The sequence below is a fragment of the Hermetia illucens genome, chromosome 3, assembly GCF_905115235.1.
Source record: "Hermetia illucens chromosome 3, iHerIll2.2.curated.20191125, whole genome shotgun sequence".
NCBI classification, from domain to species: domain Eukaryota; kingdom Metazoa; phylum Arthropoda; class Insecta; order Diptera; family Stratiomyidae; genus Hermetia; species Hermetia illucens.
Window position 1 is genome coordinate 52,996,242 of NC_051851.1, and position 22,298 is coordinate 53,018,539.

The window sequence follows — 22,298 nt, forward strand, 5'->3', positions numbered from 1 at the left end:
AATAATACACATCTGTGCTTCCTGGAATAGACGTCGCCCATCCTCTACAGCACATAAATCCTTTTTGCAAATATTTCCACTATTTTCCTCCAAACTTCAACTCCCCTTTCAGCAACTTACATAGCACTTTTTGCATAATGCCGTACTTATATACAACTTCTGTCTATAAAGGACATACCCGCACATCCGCATCTCCTGGCATCTCTATCCATCCAATTTTGATATATTGCAAGGACCTAGACATTCGTCGAAGAAATGGTGAGGGTGATTTAGATGTCCGTACCATATCTTTCGCTTTTACCCCCTTTTCGTACCAAATGCAATAAACATCAGTCAAAAGAGTGAAGAAGCATCCCTTTCCTCCTAAAAATGGGATGAACGGACGAGTGAATGGACGCATTGCAAAAGGATATGCGCAGCGCATGTCTTGACATTTATATGCGCTTCGTTCAGGAGGAATACAAACAGATCTACATATAAATTTCGATTGCTAAGGTCGTTCGTCATTTTCAATGCGGAAATCAGGAGATTTTCCTCTGGATGGACCACCCTAGGAGGAAAACAAATCACAATGACGGTGGGTGTTCTGTTATTCGAATTTGATTTCTGGTCGCACTTATTGGATGGCTTTAATTGAAGCTAGAAAGCATTCACTGTGGTGGTGCGTTAAGATGGCGAGAGCAATTCATGATTGGGGGTGTTGCACGGACAAGCTGTTAATTTGATAAGTGCATTCCCGGATATATTTCAGACTGGGGTCAAGATGTTTCACAAAGGCGTGGACTCTGCAAGTTTGCAAACATGAAATTCTTGATTAAAAAATGCAATTTTCCTTTCCAATTACCGTAGTGTTAATTTAAATTCGAACAAATAGACAATTTTTCAAAAAAGTCGAGTTTCATGAAATAGAGCACTCATACAAACCATAATATATGGCTTAGCCTTTCTTTAAAGGTCCATAAACGCATACCCTCCATTAAAGGAGGCTTTTCTTTCACAAGAAAAAGAGATCTTTCGAAATAATATAGCCATCCAGTCAAATGTTTTGAAATAAGGAAAAGAAGATGCGGAGAGAGACTAAAAGCTATCTGCAGTTCTAAGTAAAATTTATTGCGATTATCTTGTCAGATGTTAAAAGCCCGATAAACAGTCACTGAAAGATGCTCTTTTCCGCTTTGGCCCATCAGAGATGCCTTCCAGATAGAGTGCGGCAGGAAAATAGGATACATACCTAAATAAAGACTTAGGCTAGAATGAAGCTTATTGCTTTCACTCACCCACACCACTTTCTGTTACCCGAACTCAACTAGCGGAATGGGGAAAAACTGCAAATAAACAACAATAAGAGCAATTTTCTTCGACGAAAAACGAAACGAAACTAAGCAACTTTCTTACTTATATTTTTCTTATTTGTGCCGTTTCCCAGGTCTTCTTTCAACTTTTCCCATTTAGGGGTCTAATACGGACGATATTGTTAGTCCCGGATGAAATTTCTTCATACGGAACTTCAACTTGTTCTACTTTCGGCTTATTTTCAAGGATGAATAGGATTCAAGAGGTGTGTATATTTGTTTCGTGCCTCACTTTTCGCACTAATGGGTAAGAGAACCCCGGTCACCTTAAGTATTTCGATTCTATTCGGGGTTTTTATCTTTCTTCTACAGTTCTCGCCTTCGGAGTTTGACTGTATTTTTGCGCCGCTGTGGGCATTTCCATGGGGATCGTAAGTTGAGGTGTTTGGCAAAAGTGAATGTTGAACAAAATGTGAAAGTACTAGGCAATAAATTACGTTAAAGAACAATAAGGGTGACCTGGGAGGAATATATATTTGTTTTCTTTTCATTTCGTAGCAAGAAGACATTTCTATAGTCCGTTGGGATTGTTACCTAATCTTAAATATATTTAAAAGTGCAAAGAGCTGGCAATTAGATGGGTTGGGAAATGGAAAATATTTAGCTGATTACAAGTGAAGATGGCAACGTAACTGGACACAGTCCAAATTAAAAGATGAATACAAGGTGCCACAGGGTCATTACTAACAAAGAATGAAGAAATCTTTTTCTGTGATATTTCAAATTAACCTAACTTCGCACAGCGATGTAAATATTCCAGCAGGCAATCACTTGCAGTCGTTTCCGTAGATATTCTCAATTTAATATTTTACGTATTGCCTTTTATGTGATCCTATGTCACATTTCATGTATCTCGTTAGTAAAATCAATTCTGCTTTTTTCAGAGCACTACATGCGGTGATTTTGCCACAAGAATTAAATGATTTGCAGACTCTGCACAACATAGACTCAATGCTGGAACATATCTTATATTCTTTATTCTAGTCCCCAAGAATTTCCCAGACACTCTACCAGCGAGTTTTCTATCCTATCATATAATATTTTGTACGTATTGCATGTGACGAAGATATTACATTCCAATGTGTAAGCAACTTGAACTTCTCCGATTACCACACATAAAATTAATCTATCTCCTTTTTGTCCCCTTTCGTTCAAGTCAAAGTTGTACAGATTTACTACCTTGAAGCAGGTAAACATTGAAAATTATGATCGTGATGCAGATGGGACATACTTGTTTCTACAGCACCACACGGAAATATTTATAAATTTTATATTATTGCCTCTTAGGCTTATAAATACATGGTAGAATATATATATATTTAAATAATGATATAAGGTTTCCTCAAAGGAGGATGAAATGAAAGAGGGAAAGGGAAAGACATGTAATATCTCTATTTAATATATATGGGCTTTTAAGCGGCATAATTTTGTGAAAAATATTAGCCCTACTTCTCTTGAGTCCGAACCTTTTTTACAAGCCTCGCTTGCGAAGTAATTAGCTTGAAGGCGCTGCTGTTCACGAAACAATTAAACTGATTTATTTGGTTTTCACAATATTTCGAAATTATATTGAGAAAACATTTGCCTTTTATAAGTTTGGAAGATCATAGACAGCCCGAATAAAGTCCCGGAAATGCTATCTACTGCCTTCCAAATAGCAGAAGAATGACTGACAATCATATAATACGACAAAAGCAAATTTGCGAGGCAATGAGTTTGACAAATCCATAAAAAATTGGCAGAATATGTGTGCTTTCCTTTATTCTGTGGTGTAGTAGACACTTCCCAAAATTGAGTAGAACTTCTCTAAAAGCTAAGGAAAATCGGTAGGCACCCAGAATTGTCTGTTGAGTTTGACAGCATAACTAAATTTAACCATAAATTTTCCATCAATTCAAAACAACAGCCGCGAACAGTTCCGCTGATTATTCAACTCAAGTTAGGTTTGTGCTAAACTTTGAAAGGTTTAAAATATCTCTTTTGCAACCGACCGGAAGATATAATTGTGCGATAAATTTGCGGTCACATGAGGGACCAGCGTCAAGAAGAAATATCCTGCCGCCGCGTTACCAACAACAAAACCATCTGATAATAGTAAATTTACATTTGGTTTAGGAAAGTATGAATTTGACTGATAAAAGCGCAGTACTCTTAATAAAATTCTCATGCTATTTATGAAAACTAGGTCACTTCTAACGATGCTCAACATATCAAAATCATTTTCTCTCCTTTCATTGAAACGCCCCAAAAAGATTGAGAATGATTCAAATGCCAAGAAATAATAATTAGGTGTTACAACTGGCAGACACAATGGTAGAGGTTCTAGCAAACTAAACAAATGACAAATGATAACCATTGACCGCTGGCAGGGTCTAAGTGCGGATTTATTAAGAGGGTCATCCCGTGTGTTTGGTCCGAGGAATCGATTTTTGTTCCTTTGGCATCAATTACATCGAGATATAGTGTAGAATATTTGGGATAAGTGATTCTTCGCCACTCCGAGTCGTTTGAAAGTTACAGTGTTAAGTAAAGAGTCGTATGTCACGTTTATGTCGATGCTGTAATGAAGCCCGAATTTACTGAATTTAGTACCAACAACAAACGTTTGCTTGCTTCTTTGCTAGCAAGTTCTGAAAAGTGTGTGGGTCCTTTTAACACTTCGCTTCCTTATTTGCAAACAAATGAGTATCTTCTACCTACTGTGTTTAATAACGCAGCAACAGGAATCCTACAAACCAAATGATTGGAAATGGGAGTCGGGCCAACGGAAGAAATTCAAGTCGAAAATAAAAAAAAAACAAGAACCAATACTTAACAAAACCTAAGTAGAATCTTCCAGTAAAGTTGTGACAGTTAAAATAAAAAATTAGAAACCCTTTCCTTTTGCCTTACAAGATTCGTTCCTTCATTATAGAATTGTATGTTCGAACCTTGGAACTGAAGAAGGCAGAAAGATGGATATTTAATAAAGCAAAAGGAACCGGTTTCGTATCTCGAATAACTAAAACTGACGCGACCACTTGAGTGAAACCAAATTACTTGCAGCCCAAATACCGCGATCTTAGAAAGGAAACACATAATCGCTTCCAACTTTGATTTCGTTCTCATTTTGCCCCTTTGGAAACGAAGTGCGTCTTGTTGGGTCCCATCTTGCTTCTTTTCATTCACTGGAGTTAGATCGTAGATCCTATCGCGGCAGGAAACGGATTTATACGGAAGGCTGATTCTAGATGTATCTACTTATTTCCTCCTCACTTCTGAAGGAAGCAAACATGGAGCAATTGCGGAAAACATTGCACGTGTTTGCTTCGACTAAGCTTCTCATAGTGGAATTTTGAAACATCAGTCGCTCAGTGAATCCATTGAGACCCATTATCATTAATCCGAAATGAATCTTTAAGGAAGCTCTGCCTTTGGTTCCCGTTGAGATGTGGGAAGCTACAAACAGCAGTGCAATGTCTATTGTTATGATATATGCTTCCACGTGCTCACAGCAACTCGCAGCCATGTGCTCGCAACCACGTGGGCGTACACCAAAACACCGCATGGAATTTTGCTCGCGCAACTCCCTTCGCGGTTGAGGATGTGCAACCATTTTCCATCACTATCAAATTTCAAAGAATGACCTAGGAGTTGATTCTTCAGTATATAGTGTTCATACCAGGCAATTTCCTCCATGAAATCTTCCATCGGCTATCACAATGGATCCGTAACTGATTGCTGACAGAATGAGAATCGTCGTTGTTCGATTTCTCTTATATTGGACTGGAAATTCTTCGCGCAAACTGATTAGCTTCCTTCCGGATTTTCTTTTGCCTTTGATCACGTGTCAGCTTACATTTTGGTTTGTCCCTAAAGTCAAATTTTTACTGAGATATGTGCATTGCGACTTGACTGGTCGAATTCCATCACCATCTCTGAGCGTGGGGATAATTGGGTACCTATTCTGTAGGGATCGTCAGAGGAGATCCCCTCTTTACTGTCAATAGTAGAGGTTTGAAGCGTCATCTTTGCGACTGTGATGTCCTCCTTTCATGGTAAACAGGGAAGTATTCAATTGTTTTAAAGTTTTCGGGCACAACAACAAACAACAATATTCCAGTGTTCTATTCAGCAGTAACCGCGAAATTTAGTGAAGGAACTACCTCCATTCGAACTACTGGAATCATTGTTCGGGAATTAGCAATCGCAAATGTGTCTTTGGTTTGATTTCGTTTTGAACGTCGATGATGACCATGATTTCTTTCGTATTGCCGTTATTGGTGTGCTTGGCAATTTTGAAAGAATATTTTCAAATAATTTTACCACGTGCATCGAAATTATTTGAGAAATAACCCGATTCATACTTCACGGAGTATATCCTTTTCAACTTTTTGGAAAAATCGTTCTTAGATATTTTTATCCAAAAACGAAAAATACACCGACCTTAAAGTGACTTCAGGTCCGTTTAGACTCGAAGGATCCGAAACATATGTTCCAGGTTCTTTTAGTTTTTAAAAAACAATAGACTTCATTTATTTTTGCTAGTGTATTTATTAGTTTTTAAATGGAAATGCCGATATTCCGCGTTTGGTTTATGGGGGGACTACCCTTGAAACTCATGATATCGTTATTTTCCTTCGTAATTTGAATAACATCTGGAGACATTCTCATCTATATCACTACAAATATTTTCAATTATAAACACGGTTTCTGTCGCTAGTAAAAATTTTTATTCCACAATGACTAGTATTTCTGGAACAACTTTTCCCTTCTTCAGTATAAGATTAGGCATCTAAACAAAAAAAAATACTAGCGACGGAAACAGTATCTAAAATTGAGGGGTCTAATTCCAAAAGTCACATGTTTCAAAAACGTATTTTTTCAGGAAACGCGAAAAGCTGATTCCGAACACGTGAGACTGCGGAATATTAAGCCGACTTTGAAGGTCAATTGCAACCTGAAGGAAAGCCATACGGAAAAAGTTTTTATAAAATTCGAAGCGGCTTGCGATGTGCTATCCAGTACCATGATTAACTCATTTTCGACCATTTTGGAACATATAACCTTAAGAACTAAACCCTTCAATTGTATGTTTACTTTCTACGCTAGAAGCACCGATAATACAGATTAGTGGCAATTATTTGAAAATTTAGCATAAATACGCAAGAAGAAATCAATGGGATCAAAGTCTCATCACCTAACTTTGAAACTGCAGATAAACATTTTCTTTGATATGACTCGGCACGTAAAGGGTCACAATCTTTGATAGAATAAACTTTCAATTAACCCCGAAAAATATCCGAAAACTTCTTAAAACAATACTATCCTAACATTCAATCTTTTCAGATTACCTCTACACATCAGTGCATTGAAGAGGAGCTAACTCCTTTTGCCGTTTCGATCCGATTAGGGGCGATGACAATAGCGAAAGTGGCAACAAGACCAACAACAGGGAAAACACTTGAACTGAAGAAAAGATGGTTTCAAATGTTTACATAGCGATAAGGTCTGAATTCGTTGCTCCACTAACTGAACTGGCAAGTTGGCGATGATGGGAGAGTGCTACTTAGTCACAACACTCGTACGGCTAAAATCGGCCTGAATGTATGGATATGCACTACTTGTACAGTAATGGAGTAGGACCTCTTTCTCTTTTTTCGTACTATTATGGAAATGTCGAGGAAATATATCACTCGAGCTGACAGAACAATTCCCTTATCTCTGGCTGCTTGGAAAAAAGTTTTTCCCTTTTATTTTTCTGAAATTCGTTTGCTTCGCTACAGTTCAGCTGAACTGAGTTCAATTTTTGAATTGGATTCAGATTCGGACCCATTCTCCTGATTCGTTTGTTCAGTTCAGTTTGGTACGATTCAATAGTTACTAGACTTTCCATTCATTCTGCTTTGAAAATTGAAAATTTCTTCCAGTTGAATGGAAAAAGGGGCTACAGTTCTGTTTGTGCTTCTTATAGGAGATGTAAATCGCAAACACTCAGACTTGGTTCTCATCTAGATTCGTTTGGAAGTGAAATAGAGGACTTAGGAAGCTTAAGGAAATTGAAAATTACTTTTCGAAATTTGGAAATATCTGGTAATTTTCAAGTACAGGGTATTGCGAAAAAATAAGCCCACAGAAAATCAATCTTAATTTCAACTTTGAATGAAATAATACAAAGAGGACAATGCCCTACCTTAGTGGCAGCAAAAATAGACAAAAATATCTTTCATGAATGCTTTCACTAAACTTTTCAAAAAACTAATTAGTCAACTACTTAAAAAACAGCCAAATCTCAACATTTGCATAAAATTCACTTTATTGCCATTTTCACTTTCTAAGCTAAATATCTTTCCCCACAAATATGTGTCAAATCTGTCCTCAAATTACTAGCCCTGTCCATCAAAATGTGGCTTAACTCGAAAGCGTCTTCAATTCTTCAAAAATATTCTCGAAAATAATAGATATTGGAAAAACCTAAGACCAAAATATTGTGAAAAAAATTCACACCCACAATCCACCCACGAACAAATAGAGCAAATTATCTACAAGAAAGTTCTTGGAGACTGAAAGTGAATTACACTTGGTGTAACATATAATTGTAAATGAACAATGAAGCTGAACTTAGGCTGCGTAATTATGGCGCTTAATTGATTACAACATCAGCATACTGAGCGTTTATTACTTGTAAGCTCAATTAATTTTCAATAACATTCTTTAATCATTTCCATTCGGACTGGAAGGAACACCAAAAATCCTATTTAAATTTATTGATGAAACCAACAATTTTAGCTTTAACACTCACCAATTATTTACTTGAAGTATTGTTAAACCTGTGTCTTGTGCTAACTGCTTTTTCTGGTCCTCCGAAGGGTACGGATGCTGCAATGGAAGATAAAATCCAAAAATGTAAAAGCAATATTTTCGAATCACGAGTGGATTTAAGAAGAAAAAATATAATTTTATCACATTAAATTTATTCCAAAAAAATCAAGCAGAAGGGGTAGTTGGAAAACAATGACCAACACACAAACGTTGATGCATCAAACATCTGTGTTTCAAATTAATTGTTCACTTCACATTTTTTGTCTGCCAACCCTTTTGTATCCATCCTTCGGAAAACCTTGTCCGTTCATTCATTGCTTTCGTATGCCTGGCGCACTTTCGATTGTTTATATACAATTCTATTACGCTCGAAATCCGCCAAAGTGTATGCTGCTATTTATTATTTAATTGTTGATTGAAATGTTGAGTGAATTGTGTGACGTCAAGTTTATAGGATAAAAATCTTTTGTCGGCAATTGTTTGTTTGTTGGTTGAACGTTGAGTGAAATTCTTTTTTCTTCTGGCTTTTTGATTGTTTTATTTTTTCTATTTTTCGCATTCACTTGAAATATTATTGTTTTGTAAATGGTACATACCACACCCACATCTGGCGGAAGTATCTTTTTACGCGTGCCCAAATACAAAACAATACCGTGAAGAGGAAATTTCAAATGAGAGACAATGCATAGAGGCTTCCAGTTCAGATGGAGAATAATGTCGGACGGATTGACTTTTTTGAGTTCATAAATACGTTCAAGTAGAAGAGAAAAGGAAAAAAAATAGAAGGGGCTGTTAAGAAAGGGTTGGTATGTTTTGATTTATGAGGCGTATTCATGTCATTTTGCTTGAAAATTATAGTTGGACGTCTTACCTTAGAAAACGGTAGGAAGGATTTAATTTTTTTTCTCTGCAAGCGTACACTCGTATCTGTTTCTTCAGACGCCAAGGATAACACATGACTAGACACCGGTTTTGGATTATGAAAGCTTTTGCATTCTAGTTAAAAATGTTTTATATAACGCTTAATTAACCACATACAGGATCTATTTCAACTTCATGCAGGAACAATACAACGTCTCAGCATGTTCGTTCAACCACCTTAAGGTAGAAACATATTCCAGACAAGAACCACATGCCACCCTGGTCGAGAGTTTGTCTAACGCCATCCCACCAACCCTTAACCACTAACAGATTGAACAGAGAGAGTCGGTTTTCATCATGTACAATGCAAGTATAGTCTTAGGTCTTCCGTATAGCTTGTTTGAAGCTCCAATATCTATCTACTCGATTTATACCATTCGAAAACAACATAAAGCTCGTTCAAACATGCCTACATACTCTTTGCTCGTGTATTATGTATGTACGCAAGTTCTGTCCAATGTTCATATGCTGTGCAAGGACATGTTTTGGGGCAAGTGTAACATCAACAATATTCAAGGCCTACATTGAATCCCATTCTATTATCGCGGCCGTATATTCCTTGTTTAAGTCCCTACCAAGGTCTCACCTTATTAGGGGAGGCAGTCAGCATTTAGAGGGAGGCCGGGCAAGAGGCCATTTCACTTGAACACCTTTGACATGTGTGTACCTTGGAGAACACTACAAGAACATGTTCCAGTCCTCCTCAGATTTCTTAGTTCCGAACATGCTGGCAATTTATTATCACGAAAACATCTAAAGTTGTTGTTAGATACTGGACAATTGTTAAGCTACCAACACAGATATATGCAACCCTAATGATGTATTGGCAAAATTGGCTTGAATAACAATTGTGATTTAACAAGATGCCGTTAGATGATAAATTTGTACTACCCGCAATGTAGCGAGATTGAAACAAAGCAGATTTCACTAAATTAATTAACGAATTTTAACGAAAAGGGAGGGGGCATTTGTCGCTCTGATTTAATATTGTTTCTAGTGAAATATTGTATGTCATGTCTGACACCTGCGGCTCCTAATTTTTAATAATGATGATAATGAAATTTAATTTGATGATGAAATTATCTACTAAATTGTTTTTGTGACCTTGACTTAGCATTATTGTTAAACACCATTCATTAATCTTCCATGAATAATTTTTCACCAAATTTCGAGTGCTTATCTGCAAGTTTCCACGGAAATAAATATTGAATACTGAAGGGTACAAAACTATATATACTACTAGCTCTAGTTGCTGACGTCCCCCGAACTGAATATCTAGCCTAGAAATGGAATTCAACCAGAGTCATTTTCAAAATCGAAAGGCCAAGTTCTGGACAATCAGTAGAAGAAACCCGTGAATATTATCACCTACATTGTCGCAAAATTTTATTGCTCGACAATGAACTGAAGGATAATTTATTTGAGCGAATATTGGGATACTGGGACAGTAAATTTTACAAATTTTTCGATTGGTAGCTTTTCTAAGAATGGGTTCTTGAAATAAGAGACCACTTTCTCAACTCTACCCTTTACAGCTGATGTCAAAATTTGGAAAGCGCTGCTCGAAATATTGCATATGATCCTGCACGAACTTGATGATGGAAAAAGTTTCACCCCTCCGCCTTTTTGTGTGTACGAGGATCCCACTTTAAGCTCAACGAAATCATTCATTGTATGCATGGGGTTCACATTTCCAGCCGCTTCAGTCAATGAATACATCTATTTTTAAGAAAAATGCGTGTGACAAAAAAAGAGAAACGGGCAGACACAAAAACAATGAAACGACTTTAATACAGCCTTGAACATAACGGGACTCACAAATGTTGCAAGGTTGAGGATAATCATGGTCAGCGCTTCTGCAAAAGAAAATTGGATGATATGGAAATATGCAAGCTTCTATGGCTTCTTTCATCCTCCGTTTGGAAGAACAAAACAGAGAATTAAAAATTTGAAACGCCAATTCTCGTGGTTACGAAAGTTACCTTAGCCAACGTTCTCAACTAAATATGGATCCTATTGCAAAATTTGAGTATTTTCTACACAAAAGATGGGGAAACATGACAATTTCAACTCGTTCGTAAAAAGTAATTTCAATAGTGAGAATCCGATGGAATACTACCTGAATGCCTCTGGAGAGGCGCAGCACTTCAAACTAATATATGAAACTAAGAAAGATGACCTCATAAGCTGGATCCACTACCGCCGAAAGTGGTTGCAAAAGGAAAACCGGAGGAAGCTATTTCCTATCATTAATCATAACGAGAGAGGCGTCTTTAATGGTATGCACATGTTATTTGCGATGGGAACTCATACTCAAGATTAGTCTGCACATCAAAGACGATGGTAAACGACCAAAAGGTCGCCCGAAATAATGTTTGCTTCATTCAGATGAGGTATATTGCCAAGCGCAATGGCGCAACTAATCAACACAACCGATCGTGCTTTTCAACAGGACAAACGCTGAAGAATAAGCTCCTTGCATCTGAGTTCCTAACAAACCTATCTTCTTGGTTGGACATCTCGCTTCTCTCAGCTTATTCCACGAAGCCTTGAAACTCATCTGTTCAGCGCTAGAATAACTGGATGAACTGAAAATATAATCGGACGGTCAATAGCTGATCTTTGCGCGCCTTCATTCAAACTTTTGAATTTGTAATTTCATTAAGCCTAACTTTCCAAAAAAGGCTGTAATTTGGGCCTATGTGTGTGACGAGAATAATTTTAAGGCAGAAATATTCTAGAAGTAAAAATTTCCAGGTTCTTTAGGGTCAGTGAAGTGAAGTGAAGCGACTGTCCAAATACGTATTCCGAGGAAATAAATATTGTCTGACCTCAAGGAACCTGGAAATTTTTACTTTTAGAATATGATTTCAGTCAGTGCAGCCTAGCCAAGCTCTGTACGTAATCTGAAGAAATTTTCAGATTAATGGCCATTTTAGAAACGGTTGATATTATGCTGATTGTTCTTCATCGTACCATGGTGGAAATGCTAAAAATAACAATAAGTGAACAAATAATTAGAAAAACTACATACAAAACGCTGTTCCAACAAAATACACAGAACTTAACAAAGGAAAATTTGGACGATTGGGTCACCCATGTCTTTTTCCAAGAAGATGATGTGGAATAATAACCTTTTTTAACTCAAAAAAGAAAATGTCTTAACGAAGTGACATTCTATTAGAAGTTTCCTTAAAAATGGTGGCCAAAACATGTATTGAAGTTTTTGGTATTTAATCGATTTCTTTAAATGTACCCCACACTGCCAGTTAAAGTACTTTGGAACACAAAGATTAGAGATCTGCCTGCTCAATAAGACTGGACGGATTAACGTAACCAAATATCTACAGAGGTGTGGAAAATACCAATGATCAGGTGTTGGATATTTGAGCCAAAAAGCGGAAGCTTGTATAGCAAACTATTACTTAAAGTCTGCTCGCATTATGGGTTAAAATTGAGTAAGTTAACTAGAGTGACTTCTTGTTAAGAAGGTTCTGAACCGCGTAAACTAAGCCTCCGAATCTAAAACTACTCCGCAAAAGTTCAAAATTTTCTACAACAAATAGTTAATTAGATCCTTGGTGAATTTCGGATTTATCTTTTGAATGGACGCCTCCACCGCCCACCATCCACGTTCAGTTCGACCTGTCGGTGACGCATGTAACCGCTGGCGTCGCCTGGATGCACTTGTCCTGTCAGTTTTGACTGTTCAGGCGGTCGGTAATCGAATCAAAAATGATTCGACCAACTGGCCAGATATGCTTGTTTAGAATGTCAGCGAGGATTTCATGTTAGTTTAGTCTGTGAGCGAGAGTTTTATGAGCAACTTTATCGCTAATTAAAATTTTCAATAAATGCTCAGACACAAAAATATCTCAAATTCTCGTCTCAAGGTCTTCAGCGTTCAGAGTTGAACTAATGATGGTGCGCCTTGCCGTTAGGTGGATGGTAAATTCAATTCAATAGGCCACTAGGTGCATTGCGGGCACTTCCGGCGTAACCTACAGGCCGAACTAAAAATGACAGAATGGGACTGAAGTAGTCGCGGTCAAATGGTGTAAACATTATTACATTTACATCAAATATCAGGGTGCATTTGCAAAAAGCAATGCGGAAACTTGAAAACTGTATTAAGACGTAAATATGTAGATAAATTTTGGCCAAACCTTTTACTAACTCACTTTTAATAAGTTTTGATCATCCAAAGATTGACCAAAATGAAAGAGGCCCTAAAATGGTTTACGAAATTATCTGTAACTACTATCTTTAGGACAAAATAATAACCCGCTAACTCTATGGGAACCGAAAACTTAATCTGCTATTCAAAGTAAAAATTGGTAATGCAATATTATGGTCAAACAGTATGCATTCTTGAAGCTGATTCTCACTGTACAGCACCACAGAACGGTGATAAAATAAACTGCAATATCTGACAAGAAAGTACTTTTGTGTACAGAGTTCAAATACTCCAAGAAAAAAAAGATAAACAAGACGTTCGAAAATGTATTGCTAATTTTTGGGTGTTATTTGCAGTCCACAGTTGAAAACAAAATAATTTATCAAGTTTCAACCGACAACTTCCTAGAAAATACTGACGTCAAAGTTGAGAGTGTTTGAAAATAGTGAAATGAGATATTTGGACCCCATCCTTCGACTAAATGTTACTACTTTTGACGAAAATATCGCAGCTCTTTATTACCTGTTGCAGTGACTTTATTTGATTGGGATTTGATGGCTGTAAAGAACCATTTTGTCAAAATATTCAACAGAAAAGAGGAAGGCGATGCTTCGTAGCAAATTTTCTGGTATGTGGAGTATACCCCACATAATCAAAATAGTGAAACCATGAAGCAAGTACTACAGAGGTCCTGCAAGTAGAGAGAAATACTAGCCGAAAAAGAAGTTTGTAAGAACAAGACTTCCCGAAGGAGGATCAGGCACAATATACGAAGAAAAGGCAATGGAGCAAAGCTATTTGCAGTTTGCTTCAACACTTGTCCAGCCAAAATACCTTTCTAAAAGTTGGTAAATCTATATAGTCTTCATCATTTCTAAAGTGGTGCATGGCGCCATCGACATGAACAACCATACCGATCGTGTTTCCCTTATCAAATTTGTTGCGCTCTACATTCCCATTGAGTATCAAAATTTTGATCAACACAACAGTAGATCCATTGTTGTAGTTTGCTTATAAAAAACAACCAAGTAGATACACTTACGTGGATGCGTGTTTACCAACATTTAATTTTATACGTATACCAGTGATATTATCAAAAAATCATATTGAAGCTTATCAGCAACGTTGGCGACGAACGCACCTTTAGATTTTTACTTTCCTAACATCAGATCTAATCTGTTCCCCCAATTCATGTGTTGGCTTTTTCACTTTTTTTCTTAAATACGTTATCAGTTTAGCATTATCTCTAATTAGAGTTGTTAAATAAATATGGCTACTGTATTAGATTTGTATTTAAATTTTTATGGTAAGCGCTTATAAGTTGAGAAAGGGGTGAAGTGTGGGGGAAGTCTAAAAGATACGTTTCTAACATTTGCTGTTGTTCGAGATTTTTACGATTGAACTTTGTATATGTTTCCAAATAATTTTTGTGCATTTAATTTTTATGGTGGTTGAAAATTAGGAGTTTATCTCGTCAAAAAGAATTGATATCAAAAAACAATTATTTACTCAACATATTCAAGATTCAAATGAGCTAAGTAAGATTTTAATCAATGAAATAAACAATCAAAAATAGAAAATTCATAAAAACTTCCAAGAAAAGTATGTAGTAATAAATCAAAAGTTACTCCAGAGAAAATATCGAGAATTAAATATAACACATCTCCCAGCTCCACATTTCTGTCATATAGCATACGATGCTGCTCCCAGCTAGCCATACATGTAACAAGGACAATGAAACTACGCTATGCTGATGATGTTGACAGAGTTACTCGTAGTCCTATAGTGCCGGTAGATACGAGCACTATACACGGCGTTTGTTGATTTTATTTGTTCGTTTCTACGTTGTAGTGGCACTTCAACCATTGTATGTTGTTTTATATGTGTGAAGGCAGCTTAAATTCGACCGGGGTATCACTTAATATCTATGCGTTAACACGAACAATTTCCCCCGTTGAATCCAATTCGTCTGTTTTACTACTGATAAAACATAAAGGATACCACAGAAACCCAGTCCCAGTTCAATTCGAAGGACTCATCTGTTTTCAACCCGGCCAACTTGGTTGGTTGCTGTAGTATAGCGTTAACTTTCGATACAGGTTATAGATGTACCTGAATAGGTTAGCATTGGATTATAGAAAATATTCAGTTTTCCATAATGATAGGTTTGGGTACTTAGATTTGGCTATGCAAAGCAGATTTTGTGGATTAAATGATCTCCAAGTGTGTGACATTTGAAGTTTACCCAGTTGAAATATTGTGTGGAAACCAACCTTAAACATGTTGCAGTAAGTCCTGTTAAAGTTAATAGTACAAGTCATTCTATGAAAATTGTGTTTTCGTCATTGCTCAGTCTTATTTTTTTGAGATAGAATCTATAAGGTAGCTTCAAGTATGCATATGTATGTGTATATCACATAATTAGGAGCCTTGTGTCACCGATTTTTGGGACCGATTGCCAAAAGCAGCACTGAAGATCGTCGAGTGTTGTAAATAGCTAACGAGATAATAATTTCCGCATAAAAAAAATACATAACCACAAAACAAAATGAAAGATTCAAAACTGAAGCTTGAAGAGAGGAGATTTTATTTAAAATCTAACAGGACATAAGGGAAGTATGAAGTTCAGTGAGAAACACTTTTCTCCACATTTGGTACATTCATCCTGCATCAACACTACTATAAAGTTGCAGAAGAAGTAGGTTTACTCTAGGTTTGAAATTTTCTGACACTGATCTGGATCATTAACGTCGTTACGTGAGCTTAGAATTACAAAATAGTAAACAATAGAAGCTACAGACAGTTCTGTGCTGTATTACGTACTCGTGCGCCAGCGACAACAAAGTAGTATAAATAACATCTACCACCATAAATTAATTCGTGAAGTTTACAATTTCACATAAATTTAATAAGCTTCCTACTTGAATCGTCGTTCACGCACGAATATCAATAATTAATCCTTCAAACTAATGAGATAATTGTTGGTTTACTACTGATTAAACGATATGAAGGCTGAGTTTGTTGAGTATCAGTCTCTCAAACTCGTGCCCCCGGTTCGAATTTTGATGACGTCATGGATGTTTCTGTGTTTTGTGAACGGTCCTGCTGCTGTGGATTTATCACATGAAACTGTGTTAAGTATTATGATAATGGAACTGAAGCACGCTTTGACATTAAATTAGGAAGAATAGCAATAAGAAAGAAAAGACTGTATGACTAGATGATCTGCGATCTGGGAAGAAATGAATAGCAGACATTTACGGTCACTAGTAATAATAATCGTTGGCGCAACAATCCATGTTGGATCAGGGCCTTGAAGTGTGTTAGAGCACTTCATTCAAGACCGTAACGGTACACTAGGAGGCAATGTGGTCAGCATTGCGCTCACTAGTAAACACAGGATATAAAATGGATTGGTTTCAAGCTTAAATTTCATCTTTTTGTTTCATCTGTAGCTACTTTCCGCCAGCTGGTAACGTTGCTTACCAACCGTGTGATCCACCATCTCTGTATCATCAATCTCCTAATTGTTCTAGTGACTATTCGTTTTGCAACATATCCAATATTATCAACAATATCTTAAATATCCCGATTGATTGGCACTCCAATATGAGTACAGAGTGCTGAAAAAACCAGCTCATCTGCAAACAAAGATGTTTAGGCAGTTCCCGCCAATCTCAAATATATTCCGCATTAGTTCGAGTTGAGTACGTGGACCAGTGAAGTAGCGAATCTTTTATTGGAGCGAAATGGGGAGCAAGTTTTAAAAAAATTGAATGTAAGTAAAGCAATCATTTTTAATATTCTCCAATTCGAAATGCATCTTTTATTGATGTTTCTATGGGTGGAAAGATAGAAACCAGGATATATTTCCTTATTTCTGGTATTAAATCCGGGCTTTGTCATAATCCTTTAATATAAGAAGTAGACAGGATTAATATTCATGAAACCACTGCACAACATGGCTAACGGATTGCAGATTGACGAAGCTGCTCAACGTTGAACTGAAGAAACCAAATGTTTGCATAAGATCTTTTGGACAATTTGTAGGTTATAAGTAGTATCGCGATTAATCTGTAGTTTCTTAGAGCATCGAGTTTCCCTTTTTTGACAACGTGTTGCTTTTAGATACTTTCAATTGCTATTTCGAAGGCAGACGTTATTAACAGGTCAGCAAAGTGAAAATCCCATTTCAAAATATTGAAGGCCTAGATTTATAATTACTATATTTTCGGTCGCATATCGGACGCCGAAAATATCAATCCGAAATATAGAAACCTCTCTTGAAGCTTGACGGCAATCCTTAGGCGCAGGTTTATTCTTCTATACCTTGGAAGAAGCTGTTGCGGTCCAGTGACACATTCTAATTCTTCAACACTTCTGGTTTGTCTAGTAAGTTGTCTCTCAGAGAATTTCATAGACTGGTGATGAGCAAGAGCTTGTAGGATTCATTTTACTCAGAACTGATCACGGTTTTGGCCTTAAGGCATTTATCTACATAACTTTTTTCGATGTACAGCTATCATCAGGAATTCTATTTGGAATTATTTCTTCCGCTCTATACGTCAATTTTTGGAGTTGTAGTTGAAATGAATAGATCTTATCGGCGATAGTTCCCCCAGAAGCGCAACTTAAACGTTAGTGCCATTTTGCAATGAAACAAGGCATTTAACTATTTCTTCAATATTGGTTGCCAACAGCTTCATATCAACACTCAACCTTCCGCGCGATAATCGGTTGGGACGTTTAATAAACTCAACTTTTTAAAAGAGATGTTATTAATAATAGCACCGAAGTCAATTTCGCGTTTTCTTTCAGTCGCATTTATCGATTCGAATGTACAGTGCGCTGATATGCAATGAAGATTTCATTAAACTGAAATTAGGGAAAAGTATAACCAAAAACTGAGTATTTCAGATAGATAATACTAGAATTTATGTTTCCAAGTTTACTTTAAGATGATTGAATGTTTGTGGTACCTTTACCTGACAGTTAGAAATCTAGACTTGGATTCAGTCGAAATGTGTTCAATACTGCTTGTGATAAAAGAATATTTTAAATATACGGAGAAAACATGGTAAACTACTTAAGAAAAAAATCTCAAAAAATGACATTATTCATGTCTGATAAATATATCCAAGTAAATGAAATGAACAACAATTTAATAAGCAAGTATTATAGAAAAGAAAATATTTTGTTAACTTTCTCAATAAATTTTAATTTAAAACTTTTTGCCGAAAAGCTTTGAACAGCCATAATTCGTTGATAAAAATTTTCAACCCTCCATTTTCTTTTCTATTTACCCTCTTTTTCTCCATTTTGTTTAAAATTACAATTCTATACTCATTACGTTAAGATCTGATCCTCAAAGATTAATACTTTATTCTTTCAACCAAAGCATGGGGCGTCGAAAAATTTTCCAGATCACTTAGAGAGACTTTTGTAAAGTAGCTGTTAATTGCCTAGAAGAAAAACCTACCAGAAGTATCCGCCGAACTTCGCCCAGTTTTTACCAATAAATGGACCAATAGACAATAAAGAGAAGCTTTTGTGTAGACTTATGCATTAAAGTCGTTGATATGGAGTTTGGGTCTCGTGGGCCTATGAAGCTCTTCATCAAAGTCGTAGTAGATGGAATCGCTTTTTTCCTTATCTGCTACGTGGATCATGAAAATGCTTAAATCAACACAATGAGTATGGTCTTTCATCAAGAAATTCGGGGTACAAATTGGCAATAAGTGCGTTAAAAGTTCCTATCAATAATATGTTTGTCAATACCAGATTCATGACACGTACACAGATTTGGCCTTTGTCCTTGTCTCGAGGTCGTTAAGAAAATATCCTGGCCAGGAGTGAAAATTATTCACATCTGGGATTAAATTATGGTCCTCTGTTATCCCATGTTTCACCTGAAATTTCAATTCTGGGGCCCAGTGAAAGCTCCGGGTCCGGGGGATTCCCCCTTACACCCCACTCTCGTTATGTCAGCATTGCAGATGAATAGCTGATATTTTGTTATTTATTTCAAAACTGCTGTTTATAAGTAGATTTTATATAAGCCAACAACGTTATATTTAAATTTGTGAGTCCATTGAACGAACTAAAGAATAGGTTACCCGACGGGTTTTTTTTCAAGTTGAAAATGAAGTTTAGCTTAGCAGTTATTAGTAGGAGCAGATAAGGACACCTCATAACTCTTAACCGCTGGAGTTTCTAGATTTCTGGAAACCTTTGTCAACTCTGAGCAAGCACGGTAAAGATAAATCTACAGTTTCAATCCTTTGAAAATGGCTATTTTCATGTTAAAGTCAAGAACGGCCTAGAAAACACCGAATTTTAAGTAAAATAGGGTGAAGATGACGTTTTATCTGAACACCCAATGACAGAAGCAAAAGAGTAATTCGTGCTGACGAATGCTCACTTGGAAATGTTCATCTGGACATCGAAGTCGATAGCAAACAATCAAAAGGTCGAGCGAAACAATCATAACTTCTTCATTCAGATCAGGCCTATGATCGAGTAAAATTGCACAATCAATAAGCTGATCCCTCTTTTGAACATGACAAATTCCCAGTGAAAGAACCAGAGAGATAGAAAAACTGCGTTGCTATCAATTGTCACTACTTTAAAAAAAATACTTTTTATTCTTCGCTTCAAATAAAGATATACATATTTTGCGAACAACTTTTATTTGAAGGCAAATGAGACAATACTATTAGTATCCAGAGGAAACTCATCTGGATACTATGGATATGCAGGCAGAAACAAAACAAAAATTCAAGTAAACCGTCTGACATCGGGTGCCAATGATTTTTTTCATGACAGGTTAAGCAGTTCTTTGTAGGCGCGTTAACCAAAACAACTGCAAAATGGAAACAGAATGACAACTTTCAGGAGCTAACGGATGGTCATCAACTCTATTAGCAGAAGTATCTAGAAACATCATTGTCAGGCACGGACTTCCAAGTTGGCAAAAGGAATTGAAAAACAATTAAATTGGATAAAACCAAGGCGGCTCTAAAACCACTTGTTCAGGAGCAGATATTTGGAAAATACAGGCGGTTAGTTGAGTTAGAATTTCCCCTGAATCAGGACGAATTGATGAAGTCTAGAATGGACAACTCAGAGTGTGGGTCAAAGTCCATCTAACGATTACTGAAAGCTTTCCTTCGGTGATATGACTGAACTCGTAAAATGTTTTTGACCCTCTCTTGCCAATTTCATCTTAGAGCGCTTACAAAAATACGGAAAGAAAATGCCAGATGTCAATCCAAACAGCCATTCTGAAATTGGTATTCCTAATACATAGTGTAACTCGATTTAATAAATAGTTGGTAGTTGTTGTTTATATTTAAAAACTATCTGTCTCCTCTATCAGTTACTCTGAGGTGGCGGGGAGAAAGCCGGGACAGCAACACTGTCGGCCGAACTAAAGGCAAATGGCTGGAGGGAAATTTCACGAGGTGGCACCGGGAAAAGCTATACTCACCATGGCTCCCTGGCGGTAGTGCAGTAGGCGAATGCTCAAAGGCTTATATAGACGACCAGATTCAAGTCTGCACGAAGGCACATCTGAAGTCACTTCGACCACGAAAACTACTGGTATCAAGAGAACCGGGTGCCCTCTGAATTTACATGTCTTAGAAACATTCATCGTTTATGTACTCCTTAGTTCGCTATAGATTTAGGTATATCTTGCATCCACAGTGTGAATACTGAGCTATGCATTCAGTTTTGACTAGTACCGTTGTTGCCTGTCACAGTCGAACTCTCTTTGTAGTCACAAAATCAATCCAAGCCTCTCGAAGATCGTGGGTTTAAGTCTACATGATAGATATTCACATAAAATTGTCAAGGACGTAACTACCCCCTTTAGCTTTGTGCTGTTTTCTTGGTATTTCAGAAACTAGTGGGACCAACAATAAGAGTCAATGAAAGAAACAGAGAATTCATGGTCCAGACACGCAGGAGCACCCTACTTAGACAGTACATAAATACAAAGATCGTTAATAAAAAAAATCAGACGATAAATGTTGCACGAAATACGATCAATTTTTCAGTCCTATCCTTAATGCCCTTAAAGGAATATACTGAAAAAATAAAATACATATTTATACAATTTTGATAGGAGTTTTCTGCTGTTCTGTCTAAAGCGAGGCGTATTGTGAAAAATGTGTGAACCCGTAAAACAAGGACATATGGAACGATACCGGCGAACTGTATTAACCTTTTAGAAGTGGCTAACGTCCCTGTTGCATGATATTAAAAGAACGCATCAATGGCGATTATCCATCAAGGGGAATTATTTGCTGACGACTACAGCTTGTTGAACGAAGCATCATCTAAGGAAAGTTGAAGTTGAAAAGAAAGAATAGAATCGGCAAGGACAAATTAAAATATTTTGTTAGATCTTGTAGCGAAAGAAAAATCCCCTTTCACACTTATGTGCATCAAACTTTTGCGAATTGCGGCATATATAATGATACAATACATTAGCCGAAGTGGTACTTCACTATGTTACTCTTCTGATAAGGAGACAGTTATCTTATAAAATCATGAAAATATAAACCAAACTATACATCTGCTCTAGGCACCACATGAAGAGCACAATAGACTAACAATCATAAAAAAGAAACAACACCCAAAATGTCTGCACCTGATTCGTATCATTGGTTTATGGCTTCACAGAATATTTATGTCATTAATTATGTGATATATCCATTAGAAATTTCAACTCCATAGCTGCCGGCGGGCCCAGCAATCTCAGATTGATTTCGGAACAATTTTGTTTCTGATGGCTTCACTTGAGATTGTAATTGCTTGGATAGCCAGAGTAGGTATATTATCCTTTTCATTACTAGGGGCAATGTTACCAAGTATACGTTGTATTTCAACCTTCTATGAAGTCAATTTGACTGTCAGTTTAAGTATCCTGTATATTGATTAGTATTTTCGAAGTATCAATCTATTCCTCTAATTTCCCGAAATTTAATCGACGTTAATATGCATATATCTATAAGAGAGGATAATGAGGAACCAAACAATAT

At 36.7% G+C, this 22,298-nt stretch overlaps 1 protein-coding gene across 3 annotated transcripts in view; it reads right to left on the reverse strand.

Moving 5' to 3' along the window:
- LOC119651502 (homeobox protein homothorax) overlaps positions 1–22,298 on the reverse strand; it is a 440,180-nt gene that overhangs the window by 8,344 nt on the left and 409,538 nt on the right. For all 3 annotated transcript variants that reach the window (XM_038055121.1, XM_038055120.1, XM_038055123.1), the window contains one exon: positions 8,134–8,210. In XM_038055121.1, the coding sequence (XP_037911049.1) occupies positions 8,134–8,210 (77 nt within the window). The remainder of the gene's footprint in view (positions 1–8,133; positions 8,211–22,298) is intronic.